Here is a 20,494-nt window from a genome sequence, read left to right as displayed (position 1 = left end):
AGATGCGGTGGGTACACATTGTGTACCCACCATGTGTACCCACAGTGTACCCACCATTTCGGGCCGCAGACCCAGGTTGCGACCACTCGTTGGAAAGGTCTCATCAAGACAAGTTCAATGCGACCATAAAAAAATTTTCTTGGACGACCCCCCTTTTTCCAATATATCGATTTCAAAACTGTATACTGGAAAAAGGGGGGTCGTCCAAGAAAATTTTTTTATGGTCGCATTGAACTTGTCTTGATGAGACCTTTCCAACGAGTGGTCGCAACCTGGGTCTGCGGCCCGAAATGGTGGGTACACTGTGGGTACACATGGTGGGTACACAATGTGTACCCACCGCATCTCGCACCGCACTGACCGTCCGAGTTGAACGACACCTGTCCCGTTGAAATCGGACCGAAATTGGCCGAGTTAGGCTGGGTACACGGTGGGTACACGGCGGGTACACAATGTGAACCCACCGCACCGCGCTTCGCACTGACCGTCCGAGTTGAACGAGACCTGTCCCGTCGAAATCGGGCCGAAATTGGCTGAGTTAGGCTGGGTACACAATGTGTACCCATACCAGCGAAAGGGGCTGCGTCGTTTCTTGATGTACCCATCCGCCTGGCCGGAAACTTGAGGTGTACCCAGCCGCACTGAACGTGCTAGGCGACGCTGAGAGTGCGAGAGAGACGAGCGGCGAGCCCTCGGCGCGGGCGTGGGGCGGCGGGGGCGTGTGACGCAACGGGTCGCTGGTCGGCTGGTCGCGGCGGCCGGCGACAACAAGGAAGCCAGTGGGACGCCAACGAGTCGAGTAAAGTACTAATTTTTCAGCGTGCGGCTCTGCGACTGCGACCAAGGGGAATGCGCGCGCCGAGTCGCCTTTCCAACCGTCGCTCCGTCTCTCTCGCACTCATGGGGCGTCCCCGGGGGGCGAGAGAGACGAAGGCACAGAAGGGCGGGGCGCCGCGAGTTTGGCGGTGGGCGACCCGGACCCGCCTTCGGTGGGTGGACGCGGCACGTTCACGTCCACGGCGGCGGTCTCGCGGTCTCCAGCGGCAGGCTGGGCAGGCACACGCATGCATAGGCTGGCGCCCCCCGCCGCCTCGCCACCTTCTCCACTCCATGCCGGCATCGCCATGCCGCCACCGAGTGCGACTCGAATCGACTCGGCCGCGAGCCAAAGCAGCCAGAGCAGCCAGAGCCCGCGCGGACCGCCAGCCATTCCCATTCCATCGCGGAGGCCCAGCCGCCCGGCCCGGCCCGCCCGGCCACCCACGCGCCGCCACCGAGAGCACCGTGCAGCCGAGCCATTGCGAGGGATCCTTTCGTCCCTCTGTCTCCCTCGCACACCGACGGAACGCGCCACGAGTGCGACAGAGACAGAGCGACGAAACGATCCTGCAGTAGCACCGTGTAGGTACACTGAATAGACGGTCCAGTTTCGCTGGCCGGCGGCCCCGGGCCGGACTGCGGCTAGGCAAGGCTTGGCTACGGGCTAGCCGGTGTGCCACCGCGGCCCAGTAAGCCCACAGAGCGCGCCACTAACGAGATTACATCAACCGGCAGGACGAGGCGGTGGAGCGGGGCGGGGCAGGCGGCAGGGGTATCTGATCAGCGCAGACACTGACAGACAGACACAGACACACACGCACACGCGGGCACGCCCGCGAGCCGCGTGCGTTTTGGCAGTCAGCGACGCGTCGCGCGTCCCGCGCCTCAGCCTCAGACGCAACACTGTGACAGCGAGCACGGGGGAAAAGGGGCGGGGGCCGCTCCTCGATTCCCGTCCCGCTGCTCCCCGCCACGTAATACTTGCACTTGGTGGCGTGCCCTGCAGGGGGCCGTAGGGGACGCGACGCAGGCAGAGAAGTGCAACGCTAATCAGAAGGCCCACAAGTGCGGCGTCGTGCTGGCCGGCCGTCTGTTGCTTCGCGGTGCGCCGCCCCCGCACCGCCCCCGCACCGCTCCCGCACCGCCCCCGCTCCGCCCCCCGCCCCCGTGTCCCTTTCAGGGCCTTTAGGGGAAAACACGACGACGCCAGCAGCAGGGAAACGAGGCCGGCCGGGGATCCGCCGTCCAGTCCACTGCGAGCCACCCTTCCCCAAAGGAAAGAATTGATGGCCGTGTATCGACACCTCGCTGTAAAAGCGCCGGGCCACGAATTAAGGCCAGCAGCGGTGCTGGCAGGGCCAGGCAGGCAGCCAGGCAGGCAGGCAGCCAGGGCAGCGGGCTGCAGGGCGACCCACATGCACCCCCCGCCGCCCCCGACACACTTCCACACGTCCCCGCCGATGGCGCCCCGCTGTTTGGCGCCCTTTGGTCCTTTGGCCGCGGCAGTGGCCCCCACTGCCCTAGCCCTAGAGATCCGATCCTCGGGTTCTAGGGCCCCACCGGGGCCCCCGCCTCGTCGCCCGAAATAAAAACGTGTCGTCATCACGCACGCACACACACACACCAACTCAAACACGCGTACAGAAAGACAAGCGTGGCGCGGCCGTCCAAACCACCCAACGGGGACATAAAAGACAACAACCCAGCGCTTCTCCGCGGCGCCGGGCGGGGCGTGGCGGGGCGGGGCGGGGCGTGGCGCGCACCGCGTCGCGACGCCCCAAAGTCTTTGGAACAACACGGCGGCAGGCGCGAGGCGCGGGGCGCGGCCACACCGGCATACGCTACGCCGCGCCGGCCGCGCCCGGTCGCCCATACCAACGCGGAGAGAACGGGACAGGTGTGTGGAAGGGGGAGGGCGCACGGAAAAACGAGAATAAGGAGTGGTTTTCCTGGTCGAGTAGGCGGGATGGGACGGCGGCGCCGGAATGCTGGGGCATGGCCGGCGTGGCCGTATGGCCGAGGTTGGAGGAGAGGAGCCATCCCCGCCGGATAACTGTACGCACCCCGGCGTGAGCGTGCGGCTCGTGCCGGCAAAACGGAGGGGGGGGGGGGGGCAGCGGATGCAGTGGGTCGCGGGGGTCACGTCCACCGCCGCGACGCGCCGCGCCCCTCCCTCCCAAGCGCGTGAGGCTTCCTCCTGCTGGACACGACCACGCTCCGGATGTTGACCGCCGCGGTCCCCGTCTGGCCGCGAGTGCGGAGTGCGGTCGCCTCGAGTACCAGTGTCCCGCAGTGCCTCTGGCGCCGTCCGCGGCCGCCCGCTACTCTGCCACACCCGCGCCGCTTCCGCCCGGCGCCGCCAAGGAGACCAGGGACCCGGGGCTACCCGCGGCCCGGGGGCAGCCTGCCAAATCGACGCGCACGTCGTCCCGCGGCCCCGCGCCGCCCCGCGCCGCCCCGTCGCGGGTAAAGAAAGTCCACCCGGCTGGCCGTTCCCCTGGCCGGCCACGCCGTGTCCTGGCGAGCAGTGTCGCGGCAGCGCGGCGGTCTCAATAAACGCCCGCTTGGCGCAGCTCGGCGCAGCCGGGCCGAAACCGAAAGCCGATGCCAGCCGTGCAGCGGCAATGCGTGCACACTGGTCAGAGTGGCTCGGTGGAGCTCGGTGCCAGCGCGGCCATTAACCGACAAAACGCCCCGACGGCGCCAAATCACCAATCGAGCCAGGGCCGAGAGTCGTTTTCGTCGCTCCGTCTCCCTCACACTCGTGGGGCGTCCCGAGAGAGGCAGCGACTCTCGGAATCAGTCTGCAGGACTAGGACGGCGACGACGCCTTCATCCGCGGCCATTACGCCGCCATCAGTCACCGCGGCCCGCGGGGCGGCAGGCCGACGGGACGGGCCGACGGGTACCCTCTCGCACGCCAACGGGAGCGAGAGAGACAGAGCGACGCAGCCTGCCTGCCTTCGCAGAAAGGGCAATCCGAGCCGCCAACACACATGGCGGCGCATATTGCCGAGGCATAATAATTAGGCTGGAGTGGAGGGGCGACTTCGACGACGGGCTCCTTACCGGGCAACCGAATGCATCCCACGCACGCCGCACGCCAGGCTCGGCGTCCGCGGCGACAGCTCACCTGTAACAGGGCAGGAAGGACGGCGTTGAGTTCGAGCAAGGCGGGGCCAGGCGGAGCAAGGGCATGGCACATGGGTAGGACACTGCTGGGTGCCGGCCGGGCGCCCCGAGGTGTGCGACGGAGCGCGCGCTGGCGGCCGACCTTGGCGGCGGGGGACATGGACACCTCGACGCGCGCACCTGACACGCCACCGAGTGGACCCGGATTCGTTCCCACGGCGTCGTCGTCCACCGCGCGGCGCCCACACAACCCGGCCACGCCGCGCCGTCTTTAATCGGTTATCATTTGAAAGGACACGCGGCCTCGTCCCTCGGCCCGCCAAATGACGGCGTCGCGAGTGACCCGCCGCCGAGGGCCGGAGCGGCACCACGGCCCGTTTCCGGCCGGAGTCCCACGCGAGGGCCGCGGGGAGGGGAGGGGAGGGAGACGGGGACACGACATTCATTTGTCGCATGCAACCGCACACGCGACCGCCGCCATTTTCGTTTCATTCCAAGTGTCCGTCCCTATCCGAGCATCCGCGGGCCGGCCCGCTGGGATTGTCTGGCGGCAGGGCCGCGCGGCGCGGACGGACAGAGACAGAGGGGCGCGGGGTAGGGCGAGGCGGGGCGCCGGTCGCGGGTCGGGCTGGGTCCACTATTTGCGGACGCGACACTTATAGCCGCACCGGCTGCTCCCTGAGACCCAAGACGTCCAAGACGTCCAAGACGCGCGGGGGCCGTCGCCAAAGCCGCCCTTAAGGCCCTTGGTCGCCTTTGCGCGCCTTTGTGGCCCGGCCCTTGGGTGCCCTTGGCTCCAACCACTGCTCCTTCCACGCGGCGACGGCGCCAGTCCCCCAAAAAGGGCTCGCAGTGCCGCACCGGCCCGGCCCTTCGTTTAGTGCAGTGTCGACAGAGTGGGCCGTCGCGGCCAGAGAGAAGGGCCGAAGGGAAGGGCCCTGCCGAGGGACAGAAAGAGGCCACTGCCACTCCACCCTAAGCCCTTGGCGGCGGCCCTCGGCGCCCTCGGCCCTTGGGTCTGGCCGGCTATTTCAGGACGCTGGTGCGTGTGGTGGCCGGCGGGGACGCGTCAGGGGGCTGCTGTCAATCGGGGCGCCGCGACGCGCCGCGACGCGCCGCGACGCACCGCGCGGATTGCACGTGCAGTCAAGCCAGCCAGCGCCGCCTGCCGCCGTCACGGTGGAGTCTTGACCTATTCACATGGCGGCCCCGGCGGCCCCGCGCGCCACGGGCCGCACCGCCCAGCCAGGGCACGCAACATAGCGCCGCACCGCTGCGCCGCTGCGCCCCGCCGCGCGCCACCGCGCCACGCCCTGCGGCAGGCCTGCCAGGCCCCGATGCAGCACGGCCAGCGCAGCAGCGCAGCCGGGCCGCGAAACCGGTTCCCCCAGAACAAGAGGCGGCGGCCGGCGCAGCAGGATGCACCACGCAGCGCGAGGAATGCGTCTAGCCCGTGCAGCGCAGCGCGCAGCGGCAGAGTGGAGTGGCTCGGGCAAGCGGCCGCATTGGCGGGTAAACACTCCAGCCTGCCGGCCTGCCCTGCCGGGTCCGGACTGGCCAGGCGACCAGTTACGCCCCCCCGGCGACGTGGCCGAGTCCTCGGCGCGGCCCCCCGCGGACGCTCGGCCACGCTCGGCGCGACCAAAGCAGTGTCCGGACCACGCCGCCACGCCCCGCGCGGCACTATGGCCCATGGGAAGCACGGACAGCTGCCGAGCGGCCACGACCGCGACGCAAGTACAGACATCAGCCAGCATCAGCACACCCGTTCCGTGAAGCCGGGACGGCCCGGACGGCCCGGCCGGGACGCTCCGACGCCCTCCCCGCGGTCGCCTCGCTGTTTGGACTTCCCTCGCCTCGCCCCGCCGCGCCGCGCGCCCCCGAATGTATCGTCGGCCGGCCGTGCAAAGCACCAAGCACTCTGCTCGGCGGGGCCATGGCGGGGCGACGACGCCGGCCGAGGCACGACCGCCACAGTGTGGCCATCCACATCGCCACCAGCGGGGAAACGCGGCGGCCTAAGTGGCCTGCTCTGCGAGTGGGAAAGGTCTTCTGGGTAAACACACACGTCCGCGCGGCGCGGCGCAGCGCTATTCGCAGTGCGGTAGCGCCTTTGGAGAAAGACACACATCATCCTCGCGGCGTGAAAAACAGAACGCCGCGCAGCAAGCGATTCCGAGGGGTCGGTCGCTCTCGCTTCCACGCGGGGCGCTACGTGAATGCGAGAGACAGAGAGGAGACCCATCCGCTCGGAATCAGTCTGCGGAGGCTTTCAGCGAGCGGGAGCTCCACTGCTCCACGCGATGGAGCACAGCAGGACAGGCCGCCGAGCCGCTGAGGCTGCTGAGCGACGCCGGAGGATCGCTTCGCTTCGCCTCGTCCCGCTCGTCGCCGTCGAGGTCGAGAGGGAAGGGAAGTCCGAGGCAGCCGGCGCGATCGCCACTCACAGTCCAGACAATAAAAATGACCGCTTATTTTCATCCAGATTTTCTTTCGAAAGTTCACCTTCACCGTCACTCTGAGGCCCGCGTCGAGGAGGCAGTGCCATTTCAATTCGAGTAACGACCCGTCTGGGCCCGGGGGCCTGCCTCTCTAGGTCCGGCCAGGCCGGCGGCAGCACAGCCCATAGGCCCATTGAACCGAGAGCCGGGCGAGCCGGGCCCGGCTTGTTCCAACCAAATTAGAATATTATCTCAAGTGATCGGTAAGAGGTAAAAGCGGGCCGGGCCAGCGTCGGCCGGGACGCACCGGGACGCACCGGGACGCACCGCGGGAGAAAGAGAGAGAGGGGAGAGGCCGCGGCACGGAGAGAGAAGAGGAGAGGGCGCCGCGCTGCGCCAACGCCGACCAATCAGGCGCCCATTCAAAACATTTCCAACCTGTCGCCGCAGGTACCGGTGTTCGAGCCCGGCCCGGCCCGGCTGGGGGAGGCGCGGGGCGTCGCGCGGGGCGCGCAAAGTCAGCCCGGATTAGGATTCGCGTGAGAAACGCAGCGGCGGCGCCGCGGCCTTCGCGCTTCGCGCCCAATTCCAATTCGATCCAATCCGCACTTGTCCGGGCCACCGAGGGGACGAACCGCGTTCAGCCAGACTGCTGCAAACTGATTCCGAGAGTCGTTTTCGTCGCTCTGTCCCTCTCGCACCTGTAAGGAGCCTGCGCGAGAGAGACACACGGCGGCGCCGCCGCCCCAGCGGTGTCATTCACACAAGAGTCGGAGCCTGAAGCCCGGCGGAGCCTGGCGGATGCAGCCATTGGCGTAATTACACGTGCGCTACCTGTAGGCCCCCACCCCACCCCTCCCCACCCCGCCCCCCGCGCGCCGCGCCGCCGGCGGAAAGTCGGCCATCAGTGATGCGCGATTCGTTCAATTACCTTCCGGGAGACGAGAGGATGAGTTGCAGCAGGAAAACGAGCGGGGGAGGGCGGATTTTCCACCAGAGATTACTGACCCACTTGCCACACTTTGCTTTTTGAATTAAATATCCTCTCTTAAGAAAACTATGTACATGCACCAATTACTATCCCATCTGAGAAGACAAAGTCGAGCAGCTCAAAGAGATGAGGGACCTGAGAATGCCAGCCTGAAAGCAAGTGTGCCACCTTCAACTTTGGCAATCAGCCATCGGTTTCAGGCATACAGAGGGAAGATATACTTAGGACTGTACAGCTCCGACAGCCTACAACCACTGCGTGTCTATGTTCCTGCTAGCCATATTAAAAAAATTCACGACTCAAAAGTCCTCTTTGACTTCATTGATCAAAAAAGTTGGGAAAATGCAACATTTTTCAGCTACCTGAGTCCCTCCTCAAAGAACTATTTGGAGGGCAGGTAGAGGTATACTAAAGTGAAATCCCACATCCCAATTGAAAATGTTGAAAAGTAACACACTGAAATTTACAAGAAAGAAAAATAAATAGATGTATGCAACAGGGTTGAGGAATCCATAAGTACCCTCAACACGTTCAGCTGAGATTACTTTGCAAGGTTTCAAGAGGGCAACAGGCAGACCCTCAACTTGAAAAGATGCCCCAAAATTTACAAATGTTGATGCAACCAGACATAATGCACTGGAAAACATACTTACATAAAATTTTCTACATGAAATGACATAAACATAACCAAACCATGCTGCTTAGGCAACTTGGTATACTTGGTGTTCTGCACAGCACAGGTAGACTTGTCTTCTCAACTAGCTTGTTCAGCCGCAATCTTAGCACGGTCACAATACCGAAACCATATGTGAACCACAAAATTACTTGTTGTTCAATGAGAACCGGACACACCACAGCTGAGCTCCGCGCTCCGCCTCTCACCCACTTTCTCCAGGCAACCTAACCGTCTTGACAGCTGAGTTTGAGGTTCTGCATGGAATGTGTAAAAAACCAGCCGTAACTCCGATTTACCTTTTCTTTCGCTCTCCCAGCATGTTTCTGCACCGATCTTGCAATTAAAGTACTCTTACTCTCAGCCATCTTGAGCACACGCAAAGTACACCAACTTGTCCTCACTCAAATCCGTTTCTCTACTGCCCCCAAACAAGCAAGAGCAAGAGCGACTGCAGACGGAGGTTGGTTGAAAACACAGACATCCGACAACGTCGAGACCAGGGGCGCATCGCTGTAGTTCGCACTGTGGTCGACGAGAGCGCTGCATCCGCTAGAGGGAAGTAACTAACCTCGCTTTCTTCCTCGATACCGTGAAAGAACTCATTTTTTCGTGGAGCTTCTCATACTTGAAACTTTAAATTTTAATTCTGTAACCATCTTGTTTTCATTCTTACCTCTAAAATTGCTTTAGGGATGCGGAAACAAATGCAGCTGGCAGTGACTGCAGCGCCTCTGGTGTCAGAAGTTGGCACTTTTCAAACTCAAGCTCCGTTGTAGTATCCCTAAAGTAACAACTAGAAAAATATCAACACAAATTTTATTGTCATGTTGACAATATTTAAAGGACTACAAAATTTGAAGATTTAATTAAATTTCTTATTTCACTCCAAAAGTTTTATTCATAATTACTACGTTAGCCTGGCGACGGTGTTGAACTGGTTTTAAATCATGTGTATGTTGGACAGCTTGACAACTGTCAAAACCGCGCCGCCTTAGTCAAATCACATAACTGACTAAAACAAAGTCCACTCGAAGATATTTAACCTGTCTCTAGGGTGGACATTTAAAGTGGAATTTCTTCCTGTATCCGTGTATATTTTTGTTTGAAAACCGAAACACTGCAAGCTAACATGCCCAGCGATAGCCAAGACGTGACAAACCAGAGATGGGCCCACCTACGCAAAGTCCTGGAGCGTTCCGGCCCATTTTGCCATCCTGACTTTGAACCGTCTACTGAAACCCTGAGTTTTCTTATGAGCTCCTGTAAAATCCTTGTGATTGGAGCTGGAGGCTTGGGTTGCGAGCTCTTGAAAGACCTTGCACTCATGGGCTTCCGGGAAATACATGTCATTGACATGGATACAATTGATCTATCAAATCTCAACCGCCAATTTCTTTTCCGTCGCAATGACATTGGCCAGTCTAAGGCTGAGGTGGCAGCTCGATTTGTTAATGCAAGAGTTCCTGGATGTAATGTCACTCCTCACTTCAAAAAAATTCAAGATTTTGATGAGTCGTTCTATCGCCAGTTTCATATTGTCGTATGTGGATTGGATTCCATTGTCGCTCGACGATGGATCAATGCTCTATTAGTTTCCATGCTTACTTATGACAATGAAGGTGCCCTAGACCAATCAAGTATCATCCCTATGGTTGATGGTGGTACTGAAGGTTTCAAGGGCAATGCCAGGGTTATTCTACCTGGTATTACAGCCTGTATCGAATGTACTTTAGATTTATATCCGCCTCAGGTAAAAACAATTGTAAGATCTATATATTAGTTCTTCCTTCATGTATGTTCCTAATCATGTTTTGCTCTTATGCTCTTCAGATTACTTATCCTTTGTGTACAATTGCTAACACACCACGTTTGCCCGAACATTGTATTGAATATGTCAAGCTGATCCAGTGGCCGAAAGAGAATCCATGGGATGTGTCAATTGATGGTGATGACCCCATGCACATCAATTGGATTTTTGAAAAAGCCTCTGAAAGAGCTTCACAGTTTGGAATTCAGGTGTGTATGCATTGAAACTGAACATTCAGCTTGAAAGCCTCACATGCGGCATTAAACCCATTTATTAAAACCGTTATTTTTCTGCTACAGGGGGTCACCTATCGATTAGTTCAAGGTGTTGTAAAGAACATTATTCCAGCAGTGGCTTCCACCAATGCTGTAATTGCTGCTGCTTGTGCCACAGAGGTGTTTAAAATAGCAACAAGCTGTTGTGTACCTCTAAATAATTACATGGTCCTGAATGTGGTTGATGGTATCTACACATATACTTATGAAGCCGAGAGGTATTTCTTTAAGAAAGCTCCTTCACTTAGTAAAATTGAATCTTGAGTTCATGAAAATTGATACTTATACTTTTTGTTTGTCATGCAACAGAAAAGAAGATTGCCTCATTTGTAGCCAAAAACCAAAGGTTTTGGAAATTGTTGACGCAAATGCCAAGTTGCAGGAAGTTCTAGACATACTTTGTGCTGACCCAGCTTTCCAAATGAAAGCTCCTGGGATCACTACATCAGCTGGTGGAAAAGTTCGCACACTGTACATGTCAAAAGTTGCCAGTATTGAGAAGCAGACCCGTGATAACTTGAAGAAATCTCTTGATGAATTGGGACTGTTTGATGGTTGTGAACTTTTTGTTGCTGATGACACTACACCAAATACTGTTACAATCAAGCTGTCTTTCACTAACACCTGTGTTGAAATGCAAGAATTGTAAAACAGCGAATGAAATTGTAAACTTGGGGAGAAAGAAGAATTTAACTTAATTGTGATATTTATAGTAAAAGTGAGGAATAAATTAATGTAAACTGTGCTTTTAATTTCCATTATTGATTTGTACTTTACCGAAAGATTGTTCAGTAACTACTGTCTCAGCTTTATAATAAGAAAAAAATACAACTCACAAATGGTACAACAAACAAAACAAACATTTTTGTACAAAAATATAAAACTTCCTTGAACAAAAAAAAAAATTAAAAAATGAGGAAACTTGTTGATAGGTACACATGAGCACTACTTATACTGGGAACAAACCACTCACAGAAATCTTAACTAAATTAGAATTAACAATGAGAGAGAGTTACACCCTATTTCCTATCTTAAGTACATCACAGTTCAATTTTTCTCTTTTTACGGTCACTTTCTCTCACTTGAGGTCCAAATTCTTCTCCTCCCTAGAAAAAGAGACAAATAAGTTAAAATACAAACTGGTGAAGTTCAGTGAACCAGAATAAACTGAGAGTGATTACATTACCTCTATGAAAGCTCGTCCAGGATATGCCTTGTTCTCTATCAAAACTTGGGCACACTTTTCTTGTTCAACAATAAAATTTTTAGCATCCCATGCCTGAGCACCATCTTTAAATAAAAAGATGGCTCTGTCATCCCCAATCAAGTACCTGTGAATTAAAAGATGACCAAGTTACACAGTTCTTATTCTGTGGGTATCAATCCTGTTTTAAATGATATAAAAAGAAGCAAATTGTTATAATGACCTTTCAGCTTGAATATGACTGTTCCATAAGCCTGTCTGCCACAATTTGGTAATTTCTTCAGTTTCATGACGAGGAGTTCCCTCTGCGGTGTGGACAAACATCATCAGGGTCTTACCCTTCTTACTGATTTTTAACAGCTGCTCTGGGTCACTCATATCAATCTGGAAGAAAGGAGAGCTTGTTATACTGCATTGGGAGAGTGTTGCATTATAAATTTCACATCTCACTTACGCCGCTTAAATCCATTTTCGGAGAGGGGCGAAGGTGCTCAGGCAATTCATCAGGTGGTAAGGGCTCCTCATCCTCCTGGAACATAATCCAATTAGAGTATAAGAATTGCTGTAGTTTAGAAAATAAAACAGACCTGTTTGGAGCAGGTTGTCTTTACCTCCCACTGGTCCAGTAACCTTTCCATGTCAGCATCACTGAAGTCACGAATATCCTTCTTGGCCCATTCTGGCTTCTTATCGGGCTCAGCTTTCTTTCCATAAACAGACACACAAAGAAACAGCGCCAGACAAGTAAACACAAAAATCTTCTCCATTGCCGCACAATGAGCACGGAAAAAATATATTGGAAAATGACAACCGGCGCGTCGATCTGTCAGTGTCAGCAGCTTAGGATTCTGACAATAACGCAGACGAATCGCGCTATTCGCACGCCGAGATTGCCATGGAATCTGAACCTGAATGAAGATCTTTGAAAGCACACTGTTGACATTGACCCCCTGTTTACAACTGTCATGTGTTAGAGCTTGCCTTTTTTTGTTCTATTACATAACTTTACTCTTTAGAAAGAAGTCATGTTCTTCTAACAAAAATGTGACGCAGTCCTACAATGGTAAATAAGTGGAATGTAGTGTTTTTATTTTTTAAACTTTTTAAGGGCGTCTGTACCAGTCTGTACCTATGTGCGTCATTGCAGTAACAAATGCAGTGTTGTTATTTGGTTAGATTCATTGTCAAAACAATTATTTTCCCTTTCCAACATATGTTGTTTAAGGTTTTTGAATTATTTTTACTTGTGTATACTATAGCAAAGGGTTATGTACCTGACAGATGAAATTCTCAAGGTTGGAACCAGTTGTAACAGTGAAACCAGTCAATTCATGTTTGTCAGCTATTTTTTCCCCCTTTCATTATGCTCAAGAGTTATTCTACTCGGCCTTGCATCCTTGAAATCATGGTAATAAAGATTAATTTATCTTGTGCCCTGCTGTTTCCGAACAGGTGCTTCAAACAATGGCTCCTGAGACTACCAATTGGCAAGATTTGCGCAGCTTGGCCACACTTCTGAGAGATAATGGTGATCGTGTACTAAGTGGCAACAGCAAATTAAGACTCACATCTGCTCTCTTATCAAAGTTGAATGCAGCATTCTCAAGCATTTCTCTCCTTGGTTCCAATGGAGATTTTCAAGTGAGTACATTTTGCAGCATAGTGTGTTTTGTCCTTTGTAATTTGTTTAAATTTTCCTGATTTTTCACTTATATATGGACTGGTGCTTTAAATTTTGTGATTCTTTATTTATAATGCAGGTTACTTCTGCACATGCCTCCCAACCTCCCACAACTGCCCAGCTACACTTCTTGCATGATTTTGTACAAAAGACTGTTGGACTGACTCTAACAGGCAATGGAATATGCAAAAGAGACTTGGTTAATGCTCACCCAACAATTGACTTGAGTCGATTCAAATCACTTCGTCATCTTGAACTGCGAAGCTGCATTCTTTCCCATGGCTCTGTACCAAACCAAACGCTTGAGGGCCTCTCAACTCTGCGATCACAGTTGGAGGCCCTAGTGCTAGTACAAGTTTATCATTCAGAGGATCTTCTTTGGGAAGTTCTTGCAGGTGGAGCAGTATCCTCTGGCCCAGGTGTGTTTTTTTTTGCTGTGTCCTTTTAATGTAATTTTCTTAGTAAAATCTGGTAGGTGAGCATACAATGTTAAATGTATCTGCTTTTACCCCCTTTTCAGATGTTCATTGGATAAAGATGTCCCAGCTTGTAATAAGTTACTGTAGACTGAGATCTTTTGGAAATGGTTTGCCTTTGGCATGTAACTTGCAATGGCTAGATGTCAGCCACAATGAGATTGCTGATGCTGAAGCTGTGAGCTCTAGTCTGGCTGCCTTACCTAAATTATGTTATTTGAATCTAAGCTATAATCGTTTGACTAAAGTGCCTGTACCGTCATATGGTCCTCCTTGTCCAATTCAAATTTTACTTTTATCACACAATTATGTTGAAAATTTAAATGGTGAGTCAAAATTAAAATAGTTGGGTTGAGAATGAGGTTTGAAGAGGCCTAGAACTTAGTTTACAAACCACTATGTTCATCCTTTCAGGAATAGAGCGTTGGACTGGCTTAAGGGAGTTAAATCTCGAAGTTAATCAACTGCAAGACCATTCAAGTTTGCAACCTCTTCGCACCTTGTACCAATTGCAACATATTCGACTTGGTGGCAATCCAATTAGCTATCACAAACGTCATCGCTTACGTGCAGCGTCTTACATGCCTCCGAGGGCAGTTTTTCCCAAGGTGAGAGAATTGTTGGTGAGGATATCATAGTCCTGAGATGTTCTCAATAATGTTGCCTTTGGAACTGAAATTTTCTTCTTCAATTTTTCTTAGCACAATTATCGCCGAGATGCTGTCAAAATCAGCCCAGTAAGTTGTTTTTATATGCATTTTCTGTTGGGTTTATTTAAAATTTTATTTCATGTTCTGTTGCTTTTAAAATTGTTTGATCAAATAATCATGGGTAATTTTTGTTTAAGATATGCCACAAATTGTTACAGTTCATGATTGATGGTCAGAAACTCTCAGAAGCTGAATTACAAGCTGTTAGGGATGGTCCACTCCCTACAAATCTGAGTTCCAATTCAAGCAGAAGTGAACATGTCTCAATTGATCTGTCAACTGAATCCAGTAAGTTTACACTATTTTAAAGTGTGCCATCTGGAAGTTTGACTGTCATTTCCCTCATATTTATAACATTTTTTTTTCCAGACAAGATTCTTGAAAGCTCTGTAGTTTCTGGCTCAGAAATTGAAAGGTCAACCCGAAAGAGTCGGAAAGTAAGAGAAGTCAAAATTGAAGACTTTGACTTTGACACCCTTGATGAATTGCCTGACAAAAGCTTCACTTCAAATCAAATGACAGGTTCCATTGGTAAATATTTTGTTCCTTACTGTAACCATTATTTGTTGCATTTTTGAGATAAACAAAACAAAAAATATTTTGATTTGTCCCATTGTCTTTTTAGAATCATCTGGCGAGCATTTACAAACCAAGAAGCAGTTAGAAACGGTTAAAGCTCACTTTAAAGAGGACTGGTTGAGGGCACAAGGTGGCTTTGCTGTACAGGAGCTCATGGGACTGCAGCCCTCCTCAGCAGTTCCAGTAGGCAGTGTAGCCAGCATTTCAAGTTCCACCAGACCTTTGTTCAATTCAACACCTCTAGGCTCCCCCAAACCATCAGCTCTATATCCAGGTCACCTTGATGAGTTGGTGAGAAAGCTTCAAAGACAACTGAAATCCTTTTTAATCTCAGTTGACTTTATCGTCTACATGTTGTCTATTATATGCTGATGTGAATTGCAGGGGATTTTTGAGAGCATCATCCTAAGAAAGAGTCCTGATACTAGAGATAATAGTGGTGCAGGTCAAACAACACCATCTATGCAGTACCATACTGCTAATGACTCAGACACTGTGCTCTACGTATCTACTGGAAATGAGGAGACACTATTACCCGAGAATGGCCAGAATGGCCTTGCAGAAGCAGGCTATGATGCCGATCTTGATGAGAAACATGAACAAGAAGACGATGATGTGGCTAAACTTCAAGATTCTGAAGACTTTGATGGTAAGGGGCTGTTTTTTTAAATTTTGTTTATTTATGTTGAAGAAATCGAGAATATGTTAACAAATTTAATTTAATAATCTTATTTTGATCATTTAGCGGGGGAACATTCAACCTATTTAGTGACTAGAATTAACATGCCTCACAGAGATTTATTTCTTGTTACTACACCAAGGTAATCTTTGAATACATTATGGATAAGTTTACCTTATCAGTGAGTTGTTTTTAAATGTCTTCTTTCAATGGCTTTAGGTACATTAAGGAGATTGATGCAAATTCTGGAAGTGTCATTCAGCATTGGCGGCTTAACAGCCTAGAAAGTTGTGTTTTGCTGAGTGCTGTACCTTGTCAAGTTCAACTTACTTTCAACACAGCTGTACCATCTAAAAAAACGCGTGTTTATGAAATGGATTCAGATGAGGCACAGAAAGGACTTCTGCCATCTTTGAAAGCCATCCTTGAGACCAGATCACTAAGTGCTTTGAATGTGGCTGCATTTCGTTGTATGAAATGCTCTGGAGAGTTCTCTGTTGAGCTGAACTCACGTAAAGGTCTGTTCCTTTTTCAAATGTTGGCATACACACAGAACATGTTTATTTCTCATAAATTTTTTGAAAAAATGTGTACTAAAGTATTTTTGTGTGCATGTTTTTTTGTTGTTTTTTTTCAGCTACAAAAGTATGCCCAACATGTGGATCTACTTTGGTGTTTGAGTTGGATGAAGCTCCACTTCCTACCCTTGGCTCATCCCAAGGCGGTCCCAAATCCCAAATTGAATCGGCCGTTGTTACACCTTCTGCACCTGTTCCACAGCCATCATCGGAGCTCCTACATTCACCCTCTGATTCTAGTATAGGTATGTAATGACCTTCAAAAGTATCTTGTTTAACAAGCCAAAAGGAAAACAAACTAACTCTATCTATTTTGCACTAATACATGTACATTTATGTATATTAAAACAATAATTTTGGAAAATGCTTTTTGAATACAGTATAACTTAGATGACTGCAGTATTAATACAGTTTAGACAAGTAGTTATAACTTAATTTCCATTTTATCTTGTGCTATGCCCTTATTCAAATATCTCCTTCACATGGTGCATGAGGAAAATGTGCATGTTTTAGAAAATGTGGGTGTGAATTCACGAGCATCAAGACTCCAGGTGTTTGCAGAAGTCCATCCTTCCCCCTCCATAGCGCCCAGTAAGATTTAATAGCACATTTTCTATCTGAAACTTAACATTCTTTTAAAAATGTCTTGCTTCTCTTTGATATTTTTCATTTGATCTGAAGCTACCGCTTGACATTCATTGGCCAGATTTTGCACCTTAGTGGTTTCTGGTTACACATCTTTCATTGCATGTTTTTTTTTTGTCATTTTATTTTATGATATCATCTAAACTCTAACCAAATTTTCATGTAAATCGTCTTATGAAAGTGATTGCTGTTAGTATCCTCTACCTGCTCTTTATTTCAGGATCAGCTGTTTCCTTGGAATCTCCAGGAAGTGTCATTCAGCCATTGACTGACTACCCAGCTACTGTCAATCAAAGCCTACGTAGGTGTGAAAGTGATATTGACATTATAAGCAACCCTAGTCAAAGCAGTATTGAAATTTTGGATGACGTGAGCCGGTATGTTTCAGCATTTTTTTAAAATGACTATCTATTGTTGTTTATCTTCTGTGAAAATGGGTTTCATTACCTTGCTTCTGCCTCCCAGTACTAGTGGCACTCCAGGCCGCAAACGCTCGTCAGAGGAAAGACAAGTAGTTGCTATCCCAAGTCTTGTCACTGTTCCTGAGGTATCAAGTACACTCAGTCCCCTCCCTGCGGGCCTTACTGAAAGCAGCTCATCTGGTCTGAATCTATTGACAAGTCTTAATCATTTAAAAGTTATAGAAAATGCATTTTTAATTGCTGACCATTTCTATTTTGCAGGATCGATTACTGACAGTGTTTGCACTGCCTATGAGAATAACACAGGTACAGGAGGGATGGGTCTGCGCCGAGGAGGTCAAGGACTTGCAAAGTCAGTTCTTAAGGAGGAGTTCAGTAGAGAAAATTCACCTCGGTATAAAGAGGAGCCTGAGCAACAGGAGCCTTCACCACAACCCACGTCATTATCTAATGTATTAGACAGTATGTATCATCTTCTTATATTGGTATGAGACATATTCAACAGTTGCTAAAAATAGTATTTCTATTTTAGATTTGTTGCAAACTATGAGCTCAAAGATTTCTGCATCAGAATCTTTGGAAAGAAAAACCAGAAAGAAAAATGCTGTTCCTGATAGCATCATCCAATATAACTATGTTGATTTCTCTGCTGTGGATCATCGGTTGAAGCTCCACCTCCATTTATCTATATTGGATGCAGATGAACGGGAGGTGCTACAGCTGCTATTAAGGGTGAGCAAATCTGTCAATCCACACCATTGTTAGAAATATAAAATAATAAATGTCTAATTTGGTTATCTTCTGTTCTCTACAAAGGGAGAGGTTGTGACCGGAGTTCCTGAAAATCGCTATCCAGGAATCCTTCTCATCTCATCTCAGAAGGTTTACATAATGAAAATCACTGGACCAGAGGAGGGTGATGCAGTGGACCGTTGGATTTCCAGAGTTGTTGCTGTTCCTCTGGAAAAGCTTCTGTCAATTACAGCCTTGCCATGGGGCTTGGGGATATCTCTGACTCTTCAGGGTGCATCAACAAACAACCTGGTTATGGTGCTGAGAGATCAACAGTATACTCATAGCTTTTTTACTTTTCTAAAAGGTAACTTGTTCATTCTGTATTATTTAAAAAAAAAACTTGCACTTGCACTTGTAGCTTCATCGATGCATTTGTTGTTTTCTGTCACTTTTAGGTTTGTCTAAAGAACCACATTGGAAGATTGAAAATGTTGCTCCAGAGAAACACTCCTTATGTGCAACAGGAGCCTTGCAAGATATGATTAAGAACATTTTGCCTGAGGCAGATTTATCAATAAAACTCGCTGCATTGCTTTGTTCATGTCATATTTCCAAGGATGAAGGTTTGTACTGCCTCCTAACCAGTGGAAACTCGCACTTTGACCTAAGTGAACTCTGATGTGTTCTATATCTTAATGTATCCTATTGCAGAGGATGAGAATTACCCTGGGAGTTTGCTGCTGGTTACAACAACAAGTCTTTTGTTGACTTCTGACAATTTGCATTGGCTCATGCCTCCTGAATACGCAAGTGCCAATGAAGTTGCTGCTGAATGTATTGGCAAACAATCAATCAGCAACCTTATCCAAGTGGTATGTTATCTGGTTTCCTTAAATGTAGTTGTTCACAAGTATTCAAAGATTTGTGCTGAATGTTTTCCTGTTTTATTTTTGTAGGAATCTGATGGAGCTGCTATGTGGCTCCAATTTTTGGATGAGGCAGCAGGGGGAGAAGAAACATGGAAACTCAACCTTCAGTCTGAAGATGTTCTTGAACAAATTGTAGCAGCTATACGCTCACCATGGGAAGAACTTTTTTCAGTGCCTCTGCATGTAGTCCAAGTTAATAAAACATAATTTTTATTCTAATTTCTACAAGAGTAAGAATCAGATGCCAACTTTTATTCGATTTAACTAAAGACAGTAGTTTAAATCATCTGCCTTACCCTTAACTGATATATTCAATATTTTTGAAGGATTCTACTTGTTAACAATCAAAAGTCATTCTTATTTATTCATCTGTGATATTTATATATTCATCATTAGTATTTTATTCGGGAAAGGAAAAGAACAATCTTTATAAGTTGTGCTATGGCTGTGGCTGATAAATGACAATTTGTGAGAAGTCGCTCTTGTACTCATGCTGTACTCAGGCTGCCTTTGTTTTTGTGCACTTATTTGAAAGATCAGCCAAAATAACAATGCAATAATAGTATGAATACTTGTTTAATAACATGTTGAGATATTTTTCTGTAAGATTTTATGCATCTCAGGGCTACATCTATTTCCTATGCAAGCATGAGGTGTAGCGACCTATGTTTTGATCGTACTGTTTATACTTGCTTTAACTTTCTGTTCTTCTACTCAAAGGAATAGAATAGGGTCTGTTATTGTTAATAAATTTACTTGTTGAAGTTAACTTTTAAATGATTGGTTCAGGAACCAAGTTTTTACATGCTATCTAAACACACCAACTGTGGTGTGCCAAACATTTTGTAACTTATAATGTTTACACAGTTTTATGTATCTCCATATACCGTTCAGAAATGCTGAAAACAATAAAGAAATATATTTTAATTTAAATCCTTTTTGTTGATTCTGTGATTTAATCCATGACGACGCGGTGCACTGGAAAGTGGTCAGAGAAATGAAAAAAATGGAGGGGAAAGGGGATTTGGAGCGCCAATGCAAAAGGCTGGCTCTCTACAGCAGCAGTAGCCACTCTGGCTGCGGACTCTGCAGTGCCTTTGTCACTCTGTCTCTCTCGCGTCCCTCAGGTGTACTTGCGAGAAAGAGAGAGAGAGCGACGAAAGCGCTGTTCGGAATGGGCTGAATGGGCCCACGGTGCGTCTGCGCGTCTGCGCTGCGAGGCTGCGGATTGTGGGTGGAGGGGGTGATCCATCTTGTCCGTCAGCGCCCATTAGCGCCACCGCACAATTTGCTACCCCCTGCCGGCAGATTCCGGATTCCGAACACTCCCTCTCTCTCGCACTGACGGGCCGTGCCGTGAGGGTGTGAGGAAGACCGAGAGACGAAAGCAGTGTTCGAGTCAGTCTGCTGGCTATCCCGGCCCGCCACCCCTCGCTTCCCTCCACCTACACCTTCGCAGGGAAGGACAGTCCCGTGCCCTGGGGTGTGGGATGGGTCGGTCTAAAATTTGTTAAAATTTGCCAAACGGGCAGAGTAAGCGCCCCCACAGATCACTGAATTTTAAGCGCAGCTTGAAAAGCCGCAACCATCGCTTATCCAGAGTTTCCCTCGCTGGGTGGTAACCTCCAGGCCTCCAGGGTGTCCTTCGCGCGCCCTGCGCCCCGCTGCGCTGCATTCACAGTGCTGCTGCCTGCTGCTGCGTGCTGTGACCCACA

The 20,494-nt window shown here is 50.0% G+C and overlaps 4 protein-coding genes across 9 annotated transcripts in view; 2 read left to right on the top strand and 2 right to left on the bottom strand.

Moving 5' to 3' along the window:
- Positions 1-8,522, bottom strand: part of LOC117650066 (myc box-dependent-interacting protein 1) — a 33,638-nt gene extending 25,116 nt beyond the window's left edge. For 3 of the 4 annotated variants that reach the window (XM_034393352.1, XM_034393354.1, XM_034393355.1), the window contains exon 1: positions 8,356-8,522. In XM_034393352.1, the coding sequence (XP_034249243.1) occupies positions 8,356-8,424 (69 nt within the window). In that variant the 5' untranslated portion in view covers positions 8,425-8,522. The remainder of the gene's footprint in view (positions 1-8,355) is intronic. The other variant, XM_034393353.1, reaches the window with a different exon arrangement.
- Positions 8,523-9,030: 508 nt separating this feature from the next.
- LOC117650068 (NEDD8-activating enzyme E1 catalytic subunit) lies at positions 9,031-10,893 on the top strand. The gene is made up of 4 exons (XM_034393356.1): positions 9,031-9,809; positions 9,890-10,075; positions 10,166-10,359; positions 10,451-10,893. Exons 1-4 carry the CDS (start codon positions 9,189-9,191, stop codon positions 10,788-10,790), a joined length of 1,341 nt encoding a protein of 446 aa, XP_034249247.1. The 5' UTR covers positions 9,031-9,188; the 3' UTR covers positions 10,791-10,893.
- Positions 10,872-12,213, bottom strand: LOC117650069 (LDLR chaperone boca). Its single transcript, XM_034393357.1, has 5 exons — positions 11,957-12,213; positions 11,800-11,874; positions 11,569-11,729; positions 11,328-11,472; positions 10,872-11,247 (listed from the first exon to the last, which is right to left on the bottom strand). The coding sequence occupies exons 1-5, from the start codon at positions 12,110-12,112 to the stop codon at positions 11,182-11,184; spliced, it is 603 nt and encodes a 200-aa protein (XP_034249248.1). The 5' UTR covers positions 12,113-12,213; the 3' UTR covers positions 10,872-11,181.
- A 40-nt stretch (positions 12,214-12,253) lies between these two features.
- LOC117650065 (serine/threonine-protein kinase 11-interacting protein) lies at positions 12,254-19,717 on the top strand. Of its 3 annotated transcripts, none has more exons than XM_034393349.1 (22): positions 12,254-12,408; positions 12,798-12,986; positions 13,106-13,445; positions 13,547-13,828; positions 13,917-14,110; positions 14,204-14,239; positions 14,350-14,500; positions 14,582-14,743; positions 14,838-15,082; positions 15,176-15,440; positions 15,537-15,612; positions 15,690-15,988; positions 16,108-16,293; positions 16,562-16,639; positions 16,914-17,070; positions 17,159-17,295; positions 17,377-17,577; positions 17,648-17,847; positions 17,932-18,214; positions 18,306-18,473; positions 18,562-18,722; positions 18,807-19,717. In XM_034393349.1, the coding sequence occupies exons 1-22, from the start codon at positions 12,406-12,408 to the stop codon at positions 18,984-18,986; spliced, it is 3,993 nt and encodes a 1,330-aa protein (XP_034249240.1). In that variant the 5' UTR covers positions 12,254-12,405; the 3' UTR covers positions 18,987-19,717. The 3 variants fall into 3 exon arrangements, with proteins under 3 accessions (XP_034249240.1, XP_034249241.1, XP_034249242.1); XM_034393350.1 differs by having other exon boundaries at positions 12,255-12,408; positions 14,371-14,500; XM_034393351.1 differs by lacking the exon at positions 16,562-16,639 and having other exon boundaries at positions 12,255-12,408.
- Positions 19,718-20,494: the final 777 nt, after the last annotated feature.

The sequence above is a fragment of the Thrips palmi genome, unplaced genomic scaffold, assembly GCF_012932325.1.
Source record: "Thrips palmi isolate BJ-2018 unplaced genomic scaffold, TpBJ-2018v1 HiC_scaffold_4, whole genome shotgun sequence".
NCBI classification, from domain to species: Eukaryota; Metazoa; Arthropoda; class Insecta; order Thysanoptera; family Thripidae; genus Thrips; species Thrips palmi.
Note: the sequence above shows the minus strand (reverse complement) of the source record. Positions and strands in the feature narration are given on the sequence as shown.